Source organism: Ranitomeya variabilis, chromosome 1 (assembly GCF_051348905.1).
Source record: "Ranitomeya variabilis isolate aRanVar5 chromosome 1, aRanVar5.hap1, whole genome shotgun sequence".
NCBI classification, from domain to species: Eukaryota; Metazoa; Chordata; class Amphibia; order Anura; family Dendrobatidae; genus Ranitomeya; species Ranitomeya variabilis.
In genome coordinates this window covers 855,790,862-855,806,425 of record NC_135232.1, presented here as the reverse complement: position 1 = coordinate 855,806,425, position 15,564 = coordinate 855,790,862, and the positions used below count along the sequence as shown (strand labels likewise).

Genomic DNA, 15,564 nt, shown 5'->3' with positions numbered 1-15,564 from the left:
CAAACCTAAATCCCAATGAGAATCTGTGGTAAGACCTAAAAATTGCGGATCACAGAAGCTGTACATTCATTTTTACTGAGCTAGAGTCAGTTTGCAAAAAAGAATGGGCAAAGCTGATAGAGACATATCCCAAAAGACTTGCTGCATTCATTGCAGTGAAAGGTGGTGTGAAGAATATGGAGATATAATTTCATGTCAATAATTTCTATCCTTGGTGGCATGGGATTATAAAAAACCCTTCAGTGTGCAGCTAGCTCAGCAGGGAGGGTCAAGCCTCAAAAGTTGTGAGTGACAGATCTCATATGTTGATTCAGCTCAGAGCAGGACAAAGGCTGCTTGCAATATAGAGCCATGCTGAAGCTGCCAAGGAAGATTCTAGAAACATGATTATACATCCTAGCCATACATCGTGTATATTTCCAAGATCTCCAGAACACGTTGAATGCCCTCTTGGGTTTTGACCCAATCTAGCCCTCAGGCATATGGAGATACATAGAACAGCTAGTAGAAACCAGATAGCAAAGCTGTGTTTGGTCTTATCACATTGCAGGGACCCTGCTGGATCTGATGACACCAATACAGCCTCGCTAGGACCGTCAATTAAGGAATTATGACCCATCTTGAGTTTTTGGAGTTTATAGTTGCAGAAGCAAGAGGAAGGGATTTATATTCAGCCCAGATGGCAGGAGGGGAGTGACCCAAAGGGGATAAAGCCTAGTGTATGGGCATTTGGTTGCTCTCTCTGGTATGCTTGCTGGTCACTTTGAAAGTGAGGGCCGCATTGAAGAACGTGCTGAGAATGGACCAAGGAGACAGCTAGCAGCCCATGTCCTCTGTGGCCCAGAACACACAGTTGAACATCAACCTGGTAATTGACATGTATTCTGCTTACATCTTTTATCCTACCACTATCTGTATTTGCATATCTGTCCATTGTATATGTGTAACCATCGTTTCTATAGTGTATAGTCTAGTGTACCTTTAAGGCAATTAAATATATAATTTAACCTTGAGCTTCTCTTTTATCTCAATCCATGAATCCACACATCCGTTTTTGGTTAAACTTTTCATGCTACCAGGGTTGGTTTCTGGCCCGATATAATCCAGTTAACGGACCCGGCTTATATCTAACGAGGAACTGCTAGCAGTAGTATTGGGCTGACAGCGCTTTTTTGCATTGGTGCTAGTGAAAATGGCCTGTCAGGATTGTGAGCGAGTGTTGTGCCATTGACTATATGGAGCACATCCTCTCACTCCCCTTGCCTCCCTGGGCCCGTGTGGATAGGGGGCGTCTGTGTAAAACTGTACCATGTTGACCTTAAGCGTCGCCAGGGCGTATGGAACATCACATTGGTGAAAGTGGGGAGACCACATTACGTGACCCGTCTGACATAATAGTGACGTCAGGCGGGGTGGCGAGGTGCGGGTTCATCACAGGTGGTCCTAGTAGTAGTGACTCAGGGAGCTGAATTGAAATGCAGGTCAAAATCTTCAGATTTATATTTCTAAAATAATTAGGAAACCATGTATCATTTCCTTTACACTTCACAAGTACTTGCTACTTTGTGTTGGTATATCACATAAAATTCCAATAAAATACATTTAAGTTTGTGGTTGCAAAGAGAACAAATGTGAAATGCTCAGGGAGTATGAATACTTTTTCAAGGTACTGTAAATGTAGCTATCTTTCTATGTAATATTAAACTGGGTATATTGTTAAATACAAAGAGATGGGGGGCATTCTCGCACAGCGGCCCACTGGGAGATTCACCTGCCTCCGTGTGAACCAGTCTAAGACAATTCACTGGACTTTGTGTATATATTGATAAAGCTGCACTGCTATATTAAAATTTTTCTTATCAGGTACATACTGTGGACACACTGTTCCTAAGCCGCTAGTTTCAGCCGGGAACAGAATTTTTGTGACATTTATCACTAATAGTAAAAACAATGACAAAGGATTTCATGCCAAATATGAAGCTATAGATCCCCAAAACATAGCAGGTGAGTAAACAGCTTCTTCTTTTCTTTTATATTTGCTTTTAAGTAGATTTTGTTTGCAAGCAGAAAAGTAACTGCATAGAACATGTCTATTGATTTTTTAGATATAGTTACAGTTATCAGTTGGTCCTCTAGGCATTAGCAACCAATCGTAGCCCATGCAGGCAATTATGTGGTTATCTGCTGCACACAGATTTGTGACGGTAGAACTGGAAGAACACAAACAATCATATACTGCAAAGTTAGCAGGTAAAGATGAGCAAATCAATTCAATGGCGAATTTTAACAATTTGTGATTCTATTTGCCAAATCACAAAAAAAGATAATAATCTCATAATTGGAGCAAAATGCGTAGTGCAATGTAAGCCACTGTGTCACTGCATGAAAAGCTACTGAAACATGTATACATTCAATATTCATTGTGGGGTGGTTGTGAATATGCAACTAACAAAAGTGTCAAACTCAAGGCCCGGGCCGACATATTTTATGTGGCTCACGACTATAGGACACAGAAGGACTGGCTCTCCACTTCCTCCATATGGAGAGCGGGTCAGAGCAGTGTGGAAGTGTGCGCCAAAGCTGAAAATCTAAGGTGGAACCTGCCCCCTGTTCTGGCTCCACACCCTCTACTAAGTAATGGCTTTCTACGTCAACACAGAGGACGAAGCCAGCACATGGAGCTGGTGCTATCTTTGAATCTGAGTGGATGCAGCTAGTGCTTAGAAGAGGGGGCAGCTCCAGCACAAGAAATGGGTGTCATGTATGAAACCAAGTGAATGCAATCAGATGGCACAAAAAGTGAACACAGTCAACAAGCATAAAAGTGAACTGAGTGAACACAGTCAGCTAGCACAAAAAGTGAATGCAACCAGCTCTCTAAGCCCTACTACTCAGGTACAGCTCTCTTAGCCCTACTACCCAGAGGACAGCTCTCTTAGTCCTAGTGCTCAGGGACAGCTCTCTTATAGCTCTGCCACTTAAATACAGCTGTCTTATAGCCCTACTACCCAGAGGCCAGCGCTCTGAGCCATACTGCCCAAGGACAGCTGTCTTGCCAAGACTATTCAGGAACAGCTGTTAGCCCCACTACCCAGAAGACAGCTCTCAGTCCTACAACCTAAAGACAGCTCTATTAGCGCTGCTACCTGGGGACAGCTCTCTTAGCTCTAGTACTCAGGGACACTGGTCTTAACCCTACTAACCAAGGACAGCTCTCTAAGCCCTACTATCCAGTCTCTTAGCCCTAGTACTCAAGGACACCAGTCTTAACCCTACTACCCAGGGACTGCTCTCTTAGCTCTAGTACTCCAGGACAGCGGTCTTAACCCTACTACTCAAGGACAGTTCTCTTAGCCCTACTGCCCGGGGACAGCACTCTTAGCCACAATAACCAGAGGACAGCGCTCTTAGTCTTACTATCCAAGAACAGTTGCCTTAGCCCTACTACTCAGGAACAGATGTAGTACAGCTCTACTACCCAGATACAGATGTCTTATATCTCTACTATCCTGAGGCCAGCATTCTTAGCCCCACTACCCAGGGACAGCTCTCCTAGCCCTACTACCCAGTGACAGTGCACTTAGCACTACTACCCAAGGACAACTGTCAAAACCCTTCTACCCAGATACAGCTGTCTTATAGCCCTACTACTCAGGGACAGCTGTCTTATAGCCCCAGGCCAATCTGTGCATTACAGTCCGTGGTCGTACCCTGTTGAACGGACATCTACATAAGCACTTACAATTAAAAGTGGCCCTTTGAAGAAAACCAAGATGCTGATGTGTTCCTCTGTGAAAATGAGTTTAACACACCCAGACTAATACTATGAACCTAAAATAAAAGGCTTAATGAAAAAAAATCACAAATGGAAGTGACACTCTTGCACACAATGAAGAGATTATATAATAATCAACCATGTGGAAGAAAGTCTAGGACTCCAAGATGGTCAGCCAAAACAAAGTATGCTGAATATCACAGTGTGAGAAGAGTGCAGCTTATCAATACTAAGGACAAGAACCACAAGAACTAATGTAGAATTAATATATAAACATGCTGCAACATAGTGGTTTACATTGCATACCGCACTAAGCACTTTGTCCAATTATGAGATTATTACATTTTTACATTGTAGAGGAGTGGGACTTTCAAATTACATTTTGAATTAATAAAATATCATTATTTTTGATTGGAGTCTTGTTTTTAATAGGATACAATCAAAATGATTGCTGTATCTAAATAGCATTTGAGCTATGACAACTAATATTTCTTATTTGTGACGATTTTATGATTGTTTATGGGGTTTTTTCAGGAGAGGTGTTTTTTATTCTTCCTAGTTTTCTTCTCTGTAAGAAAAAAACCCTCTCCCTCTAAAAAAAAATTGAAATAATAAAAAGTACAAACCTATCAGAGCAATAAAATAAGACTAAAAATAATGTAGCGACAGAAAGGTAAATAGATAGCACTGCAGGGAGAATTGTCTTCATCTCCTGTGAAATACCTGTGTTCCCATGCTGCTGATAAATGCGCCATGCAGTAAATGGTGTTGTATACTGCTACCTACTTCACAGAAAGATTAATTAGCACTCCTCAGTCTGTTATAAATGGTATCCAGGACCTGTGCCTAAAACTGCTCCTAGTTTATTACATTGAATGAAACCTTTAATCATGACTATATTAACTAGGTAAGGCTCTCATGCTCACGCTGTCTGCTAATGCTAAGCATAATCCATTTCAGCGGGTTTCTTAGTAGTGAATAATGCTTTAGGCAACATATTTGCTCAGAAAAAAAACAAAGAACTAAAAATATTAAAATATTAACCATCATTTTCATAAGTCAAGAACAAATGTGAAAATAGGAATCTTTGTAATAGATCTTATCAGAGACATCTGCTTCTTTCTCCACCAGGACTGATCAGTCATTCTCCAAATTCCCAGTTCATGGATAAAATCTGTATTCAGTGAATGTATTAAAAATAGTAGTGCAAGTACTCCGATAAAAGAAAATGTCCAACCTTTTTATGACAGTGATTAAGAATATTTTCAAAATCTATTTTTTGCAGACATTGTGGGAGGTGGAGGATATTTAGAGGGTAACACCGGAGAGTTCCAGTCCCCAAGCACGTACAACAACAAGAATTATGACCTGTACCAGGTAATTACTTCTCTCCATTTCAGTGTGATGAAGGATTTCCATGAAGCACAGTATTAGCTTGCTTTATTTGGATTGGGAATTATTGCCAGGTGCGGCTTTAACTGCTAAATATGAAAATAAGGCTACAATTACTGTCAAGTCACTCAAAGCTTGCAATTCTGGCATCAATGACTGTTTATTAACTTAATTATCACTTAGGATGAAACACCCAACAAACTGTTGTGTAAGGTCAATTGATCACTGAAGTAGAAGTGAAGATCCAATATAACATATTATTATCTTATAATAATTCATATAGCTACACATAATTATACTCATAGACAAATGCTTGGCATGGGTGCTTTTCCCAACTGATGGGAAGTAATAACTTGCCTTAGGCTTGTGTATGGTGTCATCCAGTGCTGTTATTGGGGGCTTACAATTCTGTACAAATGGTTTAATGTAGTATGATTAATCACTTACTTATGAACTGTCTGTAGAAAGCTACCTGTGTAACTGTGTAAGACAGTCTTTCACACAATCATATGACCATGCCCCTGGTCTTTGTCTCTCTGTAGGATGTCCTTTTCTCTAAACACATGATCATCTACCTTCTCTCGCTAAACTCTAGCACATGGCATCACATATAGCCATCTTCCAGCTATCTCTCTCTGCTGCTTCCTGGCAATCCCCCTCATTTCTGTGTACAGAGGGATCATGTTTCACATGCTGAGCAGCAGATCCTGCAATGTAGGAGAGCTATGTCTACTAGCAGAATGATGTCTAGTATAGCAGCAAAGCAATTTCAATGAGCAGCAGAGCTGTGTAGCCCGTAAAGTAAGGGAGAAATGGCAGCACTATATTATATCTTGTAACAGTGGGGCATACAGCTGTAAATAGAGGCAATAATCAATAGAGTAGGTGGCGCACCACACCTTTAATTTGTATAGGGCGCGCACACACACACATACCACTCACTGTACCCAATACTTGGTCACGGTTTTTTGCTCTGGAGAAGCCCAGCCCAAATTCTTGACCTAATTTTGAGTGCCTTTGCTACAATAGACTTATCTGATGAAGGGTATTTATCCAAAACATTATGTTTTTGCTGTACTGATGACTGTGTAATCTATGGATATGAGATATGTTGAATAAATGTTAATTAATGGTCTCTCCATACCTTTTGGTGTGCAGTTTCTTTCTCATTCACTGTAGAGGCATGTCTGGGAGAGGGGAGTAAAATCATGAACATTTTAGAACTTTAAAAGGGACCTATCAGCAGGTTTTTAGACGCTAAACTAACGTTATCTACGTAAAGCATCTGAAATGTTGATGACGTCCATACCTTTTGTATAAAATCTCTGTGCCTCCATTTTGTAGGAATCCTTTTGCGAATGAGATCATTTGAGAAGTGTGTGCGAGAAAAAAAATCGGATGGCATACGCATGGTCTGTGTGCAATCCGTTTTTTTTCTCACACCCATTGACTTGCATTGGTGAGTCTCGGCCATTCTACATGGCCATTTCCAACAAGCTGCAATTTTTTCCTCAACTCAATTCCAGCTGAGGAAAAAAAAAAAGGAGATGACACTGCCTTTTTGAATAACATTGGTGGGAGTGCACTACGATCTTTTTATCCCTTTGTACTCTGCGTTTTTATACACAGATGTGAGCGAACCCTTATTTTGTATTCTGTGGAGGAATTTCAATGTAAGTTCCACATTGAAAATCTGCAACAAATAAGTTACGTACCGCAAGTTTTATAACAGGATAACAGGTCAAAAAACATCTGTACTTCCTTTATGTAGATTTTTTTTACTTATCTTGCAGTGGAAAATATCAGTTAATGCTGGTTCCAGAGTAAAACTGTCCTTTACAAAATTTGACTTAGAACTTCCAGGACTTGCTGGTTGTAATGAAGTGGTTGAAATTTATGATGGTGATGGAAAAGGATCTCAGAAATTGGGTATGTTTCTTCTATTGCAGCAATAAATTAAAGTGGACATTTCACTTGCTCCAAAAAATTGAGCTAGACATCTTGTAAAAAGAGATGAGCAATTTTTTCAAAATTCAGGTCCAATTACGATTGGCAGCGAATATTGTTTTTGCAATATTCGCTGAACACAGCCGAACGTCATTGGTGTCAATGGGAGCAGATATAAACGAATATGTTCGGGACTGATCATCAAACATAAATTCAGCACCAATAGGGTACCAATTTGGCAGAAATATGGCAAATTCAGATTCGGCGACCAATTCCGAACATATTCGCTAACTCTACTTGTAAAAATCCCTGAATGCCTCCGATTCTGACGCTCTTCTCCCTTTCCAATAAACAAGAGCAGACTGAGGCAATAGCTGAGCAGATCGATATGCATATTTTTTCTTTAGAAAGATTCAGTATGACTTATATTTTCCTTCATTTAAACCTTTATCAATTCTGTGGTTAGGAGTTGAACATAGTTACTCAGTGATTGACCGTATACGCTTTATAAATGTCCATACATAGATAGTTGTCCATGACCTTCAGAACCACAATCTGTCCTCTAAAGATAGGACTAAAGGTAGGACTTTCTGCGACCTACTTATTGCTGCATGGAAATGATATACTATGCAAACCATTTCATGAGCTATAGAAATCTAGGTCCACCAGGTAGAGTCCCCCCTTATTGTCTCGTGGAGGGGAAACCAAGCTGGAGATCCTGAAATGACATCTGTATGCTCTTATATTTCTATTTTACAACTGTACAGTAAGATGGAAATATAACAGGAGTTAGTTGGCTGAACATTATGTTAATCAAGCGACCCAAGTATTTTCTTAGAGGCTACCATATTTCTTATGAGTGCTAATAAAAGGACTAGTCACAATGCACACTGAAATATGGAGGGGAACTACCGTAATCACAGCAAACTACATTTCTGTAGCTATTCTCTGCCATCAGTTCGCTAAATACCTTGACACTTTTTTTTCTCTATTAATTCTTCACTTTGTACAATGTTGTTGTTTTTGCTACAGGGCAGTTTTGTGGAAAAGAAATCCCAGCTCCTGTTCTTGCAACATCAAATTCATTGTTGGTTCGTTTCAAAGCAAATGAACAGGGTGGGCGAGGATCATTCCATGCTAAATACATTGCATTTGAAGGGGACGCTATTCCGACAGAAAGCCCATCTTACATCGGTAACTATCAACCTATTTCAATAGGTTTCTTTTTTCATTAAATGTCTATAGTAATATAATACAAAAGTAGGAAGAAAATTCCACACTGCCAACTAATCACAATGAGAGTAGAAAGTGCGCAAAGGGAAAGAGAATCATAGTGAATTATGGAAGGAAGGAAAAATGGCTGCTGAATAAAGAATAAATTGTTTACAGTCTGTTACCATGACGATAAATAGGGCTGCATAGCGCTTGAGACACAAAGCAGTAGTGTGGTTTTGAACTTGAAAAAGTACAGGAATTGTGGAAGTGCATATAGCCTTTACCTACTATGTAGTGTTAGCACATTTCAATGATGTTTATCCAGTTTTCTATTAACCTGATTCACCAACTATGTATTGTGTACCATATTTCTTTGTGTTGTTTCCTGCAGATTCCGGGTGTGGAAGTAATGCTCTACAAGAAGGACGCAAGGGTTTTATTTACTCCATGAATTACCCTGATACCTACCCAACTGATCTCCTTTGCAGCTGGAATATCTCGGTGACTCCAGGATGGCTTGTAAAACTGGCATTCACCGATCTTGCTATGGATGGGGAAATAGGACAATGTACTGGGGACGTGCTGGAAATATCGGACAGCTTTGATACGATAGGTAAAAAAAATGGTTTAAAAAACAATGTGAAACCTGTTTGGCAGAATTAAAGGGGTTGTCCCATAAGAAAGTGCATTTTAGAATATAAAATAAGTTCCACAATTGGATGTGTTAAAAAATGTTCTTATGCTGAGGTAATTTTATAAACGAAGACCATGAAGAAACATAGTCTGAGTATACCACAGCTCCTAAGCAGCAGAGGAAAAAATATTACAGCAGGGGATCACAACTTTCTGTGAGATAAAACATTTCCCTGCCTGTTTTTAAGCAATGTTTTACCTCACAGAACCAGCAGCTGTGATCCCCCCTCTGTCCTGTCTGTATACTCTTTTCCTTCCTCCCCTGCCCAGGAGCTGTGGTATGATCAACCCATGTCCCTGCACGGTCAGACACAGCCATTACACAGTACACAGCAGGGGCACATTTATAAGATTATCTCAGCACAGGAACATTTTTTAACACATCCAATTGTGGAACTTATTATTATTCCAAGATCTATTAAAATATACTATGTTCGTGTGAAAACCCCTTAACATTCTAAAAACAAATCTTACTTGCCCATATTTTGCATTGTAGGTACTTAGTGTCAAATTGGGGTTTCTTTGCTCCACCAATTTAGCTTTATAGTAATAAGTGGGATAGATTAAGGTTGGGAAATAATCCTTTAAAGGATTTTCTTATCTTAGATTTTATTGGGACATTTTAGACATATTATAAGGATCACTGTCTCCTGTCATCCTGCCTAATATGAGCGGCTATTTGTCTTTATTTAGCTAATAATGCAGCATCCAGGATGTCACTTTAATCTGTTTTGGCATTCCAGGCAGTTACTGTGGATTTGTTAAGCCTCCAGTGATCATCAGCTCTAGCAACAAGCTTTTCCTGAAATTCTCAACTGACAATTTAAAAACTGATCGTGGTTTTGAGGTAAAATGGGAAGAGGTCCTGCCTGATGATATTGAAGGTAATGGTTGGTGAAGGTTGGACATACAACAGTTCTTCAATATTCTGTGATTTCTTGGTGGGATAATGGCTACACAGCTAAATGCTCTGCTAAGGTCTTCAGTTTTCAGCAGGCAATATTTGCATGTAAATTGTATGTACTTCTACACGTTTCTTCCCACACCCAAACACGTGGTAGGTTACCAGTTTTCACTTCAAATGTGCAAGCATAAAAGGTACACTTCATAAACTTGGAGCTTACCCTCATACATCAACTTTAAGAAGAACGTGGTGTGTTTCCCAGATGATCATCTAAAAAAATGGATACCAGGTGGAGAGTGTCCCTTTTTTGGATGGATGACAATATGTTTGGGTGGATGTCTGACTTTTTCAGCATCCGCAATAAGTGTACGTGTGCCAACAGCTGGCTGACTGTTTACACCTCAGTACTCTGAATTCATGGTCAGCCTATTTCACTGATTTAAAATATTTTTTAACAAAGCTCAAATTAAAAAATTTTTGGGCCAGAATGTTTTCTTTGGTTTCCTACATGAGTCCTATGTACCAAAAAGGAGACTTTTTAAATAGACTATTACATGTGAAAATTCTCAGATTATCTTAATCCATTAGAAATTAATTGTAGTATTCTGGGAGGTTGAGTTAAAAATCATAATAACAAGTCTAGTGCTTTATTAATGCAGAAACATGCTATTTAGTTGTTGATTTGATAGTAGTATAATAGACACTTAAAGGGACCAGGTTTAAGCTTCCTCATCAGAGAGCAGTATAGTTTAGGAAAAGAGACCCTGATTCCATCAATGTGTCACTTGGTTTACTGGGTGCAGCCATTATGACATAAGAGTTTTTAGATGTAGCATGAAACAGAATTCTGTGTACACTGTCTACTGACACTGAGCTGCTTATAATAGAAGGGGTCATGGTCAGAGCAGGGCTCAGGCAAGCTGTAATCCAGTTAGTGATAATCTCCTGGCAATAAAACATTCATTGTTTTAACATCCCTGAAATCTATGTTTCCGTGCCTAACTTTCACTGTTCTCAGATTATATGGAAAAACTCTGCTGACAGATTCCCTTTAACCCCTTCACCCCCAAGGGTGGTTTGCACGTTAATGACCGGGCCAATTTTTACAATTCTGACCACTGTCCCTTTATGAGGCTATAACTCTGGAACGCTTTGACGGATCTTGGCGATTCTGACATTGTTTTCTCGTGACATATTGTACTTCATGTTAGTGGTAAAATTTATTCGATATAACTTGCATTTATTTGTGAAAAAAACGAATATTTGGCGAAAATTTTGAAAATTTCGCAATTTTCTAACTTTGAATTTTTATGCCCTTAAATCACAGACATATGTCACGCAAAATACTTAATAAGTAACATTTCCCACATGTCTACTTTACATCAGTACAATTTTGGAACCAAAATTTTTTTTTGTGACGGAGTTATAAGGGTTAAAAGTTGACCAGCAATTTCTCATTTTTACAACACCATTTTTTTTTAGGGACCACATCTCATTTGAAGTCATTTTGAGGGGTCTATATGATAGAAAATACTCAAGTGTGACACCATTCTAAAAACTGCACCCCTCAAGGTGCTCAAAACCACATTCAAGAAGTTTATTAACCCTTCAGGTGTTTCACAGGAATTTTTTGAATGTTTAAATAAAAATGAGCATTTAACTTTTTTTCACACACAATTTATTTCAGCTCCAATTTGTTTTATTTTACCAAGGGTAACAGGAGAAAATGGACCCCCAAAGTTGTTGTACAATTTGTCCTGAGTACGCTGATACCCCATATGTGAGGGTAAACCACTGTTTGGGCGTATGGCAGAGCTCGGAAGGAAAGGAGCGCCATTTGACTTTTCAATGCAAAATTGACTGGAATTGAGATGGGACGCCATGTTGCGTTTGGAGAGCCCCTGATGTGCCTAAACACTGAAACCCCCTACAAGTGACACCATTTTGGAAAGTAGACCCCCTAAGGAACTTATCTTGATGTGTGGTGAGCACTTTGACCCACCAAGTGCTTCACAGAAGTTTATAATGCAGAGCCGTAAAAATAAAAAATCATATTTTTTCACAAAAATGATCTTTTTGCCCCCAATTTTTTATTTTCCCAAGGGTAAGAGAAGAAATTGGACCCCAAAAAATGTTGTGCAATTTGTCCTGAGTACGATGATACCCCATATGTGGGTGTAAACCATTGTTTGGGCGCATGGCAGAGCTTGGAAGGGAAGGAGCGCCATTTGACTTTTCAATGCAAAATTGACTGGAATTGAGATGGGACGCCATGTTGCGTTTGGAGAGCCCCTGATGTGCCTAAACATTGAAACTCCCTACAAGTGACACCATTTTGGAAAGTAGACCCCCTAAGGAACTTATCTAGATGTGTGGTGAGCACTTTGACCCACCAAGTGCTTCACAGAAGTTTATAATGCAGAGCCGTAAAAATAAAAAATCATATTTTTTCACAAAAATGATCTTTTCGCCCCCAATTTTTTATTTTCCCAAGGGTAAGAGAAGAAATTGGACCCCAAAAAATGTTGTGCAATTTGTCCTGAGTACGCTGATACCCCATATGTGGGTGTAAACCATTGTTTGGGCGCATGGCAGAGCTTGGAAGGGAAGGAGCGCCATTTGACTTTTCAATGCAAAATTGACTGGAATTGAGATGGGACGCCATGTTGCGTTTGGAGAGCCCCTGATGTGCCTAAACATTGAAACTCCCTACAAGTGACACCATTTTGGAAAGTAGACCCCCTAAGGAACTTATCTAGATGTGTGGTGAGCACTTTGACCCACCAAGTGCTTCACAGAAGTTTATAATGCAGAGTCGTAAAAATAAAAAATCATATTTTTTCACAAAAATGATCTTTTTGCCCCCAATTTTTTATTTTCCCAAGGGTAAGAGAAGAAATTGGACCCCAAAAAATGTTGTGCAATTTGTCCTGAGTACGCTGATACCCCATATGTGGGTGTAAACCATTGTTTGGGCGCATGGCAGAGCTTGGAAGGGAAGGAGCGCCATTTGACTTTTCAATGCAAAATTGACTGGAATTGAGATGGGACGCCATGTTGCGTTTGGAGAGCCCCTGATGTGCCTAAACACTGAAACCCCCTACAAGTGACACCATTTTGGAAAGTAGACCCCCTAAGGAACTTATCTTGATGTGTGGTGAGCACTTTGACCCACCAAGTGCTTCACAGAAGTTTATAATGCAGAGCCGTAAAAATAAAAAATCATATTTTTTCACAAAAATGATCTTTTCGCCCCCAATTTTTTATTTTCCCAAGGGTAAGAGAAGAAATTGGACCCCAAAAAATGTTGTGCAATTTGTCCTGAGTACGCTGATACCCCATATGTGGGTGTAAACCATTGTTTGGGCGCATGGCAGAGCTTGGAAGGGAAGGAGCGCCATTTGACTTTTCAATGCAAAATTGACTGGAATTGAGATGGGACGCCATGTTGCGTTTGGAGAGCCCCTGATGTGCCTAAACATTGAAACTCCCTACAAGTGACACCATTTTGGAAAGTAGACCCCCTAAGGAACTTATCTAGATGTGTTTTGAGAGCTTTGAACCCCCAAGTGTTTCACTACAGATTATAACGCAGAGCCGTGAAAATAATTTTTATTTTTTTTCTCAAAAATGATTTTTTAGCACCCAGCTTTGTATTTTTACAAGGGTAACAGAATAAATTGGACCCCAAAATTTGTTTTCCAATTTGTCCTGAGTACGCTGATACCCCATATGTGGGGGGGAACCACTGTTTGGGCGCATGACAGAGCTCGGAAGGGAAGGAGCGCCATTTGGAATGCAGACTTAAATGGATTGGTCAGCAGCCGTCACGTTGCATTTGCAGAGCCCCTGATGTACCCAAACAGTACAAACCCCCCACAAGTGACCCCATATTGGAAACTAGACCTCCCAAAGAACTTATCTAGATGTGTTTTGAGAACTTTGAACCCCCAAGTGTTTCACTAAAGTTTATAGCGCAAAGCCGTGAAAATAAAAATTCTTTTTTTTTTTCACAAAAATGATTTTTTAGCCCCCAGTTTTGTATTTTCACAAGGGTAACAGGATAAATTAGACCCCAAAAGTTGTTGTCCAATTTGTCCTGAGTACGCTGATACCCCATATGTGGGGGGGAACCACTGTTTGGGTGCATGACAGAGCTCGGAAGGGAAGGAGCGCCATTTGGAATGCAGCCTTAAATGGATTGGTCTGCAGGCGTCACGTTGCATTTGCAGAGCCCCTGATGTACCCAAACAGTACAAACCCCCCACAAGTGACCCCATATTGGAAACTAGACCTCCCAAGGAACTTATCTAGATGTGTTGTGAGAACTTTGAACCCCCAAGTGTTTCACTACAGTTTATAACGCAGAGCCGTGAAAATAAAACATCTTTTTTTTCCCACAAAAATGATTTTTAGCCCCCCAAATTTTTATTTTCCTAAGGATAACAAGAGAACTTGGACCCCAGAAGTTGTTGTTCAATTTGTCCCGAGTACGCTGATAACACATATGTTGGGGTAAACCCCTTTTTGGGCGCACGGGAGAGCTCGGAAGGGAAGGAGCACTGTTTTACTTTTTCAACGCAGAATTGGCTGGAATTGAGATTGGACGCCATGTCGCGCTTGTAGAGCCCCTGATGTGCCTGGACAGTGGAAACTCCCCAATTCTACCTGAAACCCTAACCCAAACACACCCCTAACCCTAATCCCAACGGTAACCCTAACCACACCCCTAGCCCTGACACACCCATAATTCTAATCCCAACCCTAATCCAAACGTAAATGTAATCCAAACCCTAACCCTAACTTTAGCCCCAACCCTAACTTTAGCCCCAACCCTAACTTTACCTCCAACCCTAGCCCTAACCCTAACCCTAACCCTACCCCTAACCCTAACCCTAAACGTGACTGAAATACGTGGCACTGAAATACGTGGCACTGAAATACGTGGCACTGAAATACGTGGCACTGAAATACGTGGCACTGAAATACGTGATACGTGGCACTTAAATACGTGGCACTGAAACACGTGGCACTGAAATACGTGATACGTGGCACTGAAATACGTGGCACTGAAATACGTGGCACTGAAATACGTGGCACTGAAATACGTGGCACTGAAATACGTGGCACTGAAATACGTGGCACTGAAATATGTGATACGTGGCACTGAAATACGTGGCACTGAAATACGTGGCACTGAAATACGTGGCACTGAAATACGTGGCACTGAAATACGTGATACGTGGCACTGAAATACGTGGCACTGAAATACGTGGCACTGAAATACGTGATACGTGGCACTTAAATACGTGGCACTGAAACACGTGGCACTGAAATACGTGATACGTGGCACTGAAATACGTGGCACTAAAATACGTGGCACTGAAATACGTGGCACTGAAATACGTGGCACTGAAATACGTGGCACTGAAATACGTGGCACTGAAATATGTGGCACTGAAATACGTGGTACTAAAATATGTGGCACTGAAATACGTGATACGTGGCACTGAAATACGTGATACGTGGCACTGAAATATGTGATACGTGGCACTGAAATACGTGGCACTGAAACACGTGGCACTGAAATACGTGGCACTGAAATACGTGGCACTGAAATACGTGGCACTATGACTGT

At 40.4% G+C, this 15,564-nt stretch overlaps 1 protein-coding gene across 1 annotated transcript in view; it reads left to right on the top strand.

Moving 5' to 3' along the window:
• The window catches only part of LOC143787895 (ovochymase-2-like), a 160,208-nt gene that overhangs the window by 18,192 nt on the left and 126,452 nt on the right, over positions 1 to 15,564 (top strand). Inside the window, exons 4-9 of the mRNA XM_077277050.1 lie at positions 1,864 to 2,004; positions 5,061 to 5,152; positions 6,961 to 7,096; positions 8,147 to 8,308; positions 8,721 to 8,942; positions 9,766 to 9,906. Coding sequence (XP_077133165.1) covers positions 1,864 to 2,004; positions 5,061 to 5,152; positions 6,961 to 7,096; positions 8,147 to 8,308; positions 8,721 to 8,942; positions 9,766 to 9,906 — 894 coding nt within the window. The remainder of the gene's footprint in view (positions 1 to 1,863; positions 2,005 to 5,060; positions 5,153 to 6,960; positions 7,097 to 8,146; positions 8,309 to 8,720; positions 8,943 to 9,765; positions 9,907 to 15,564) is intronic.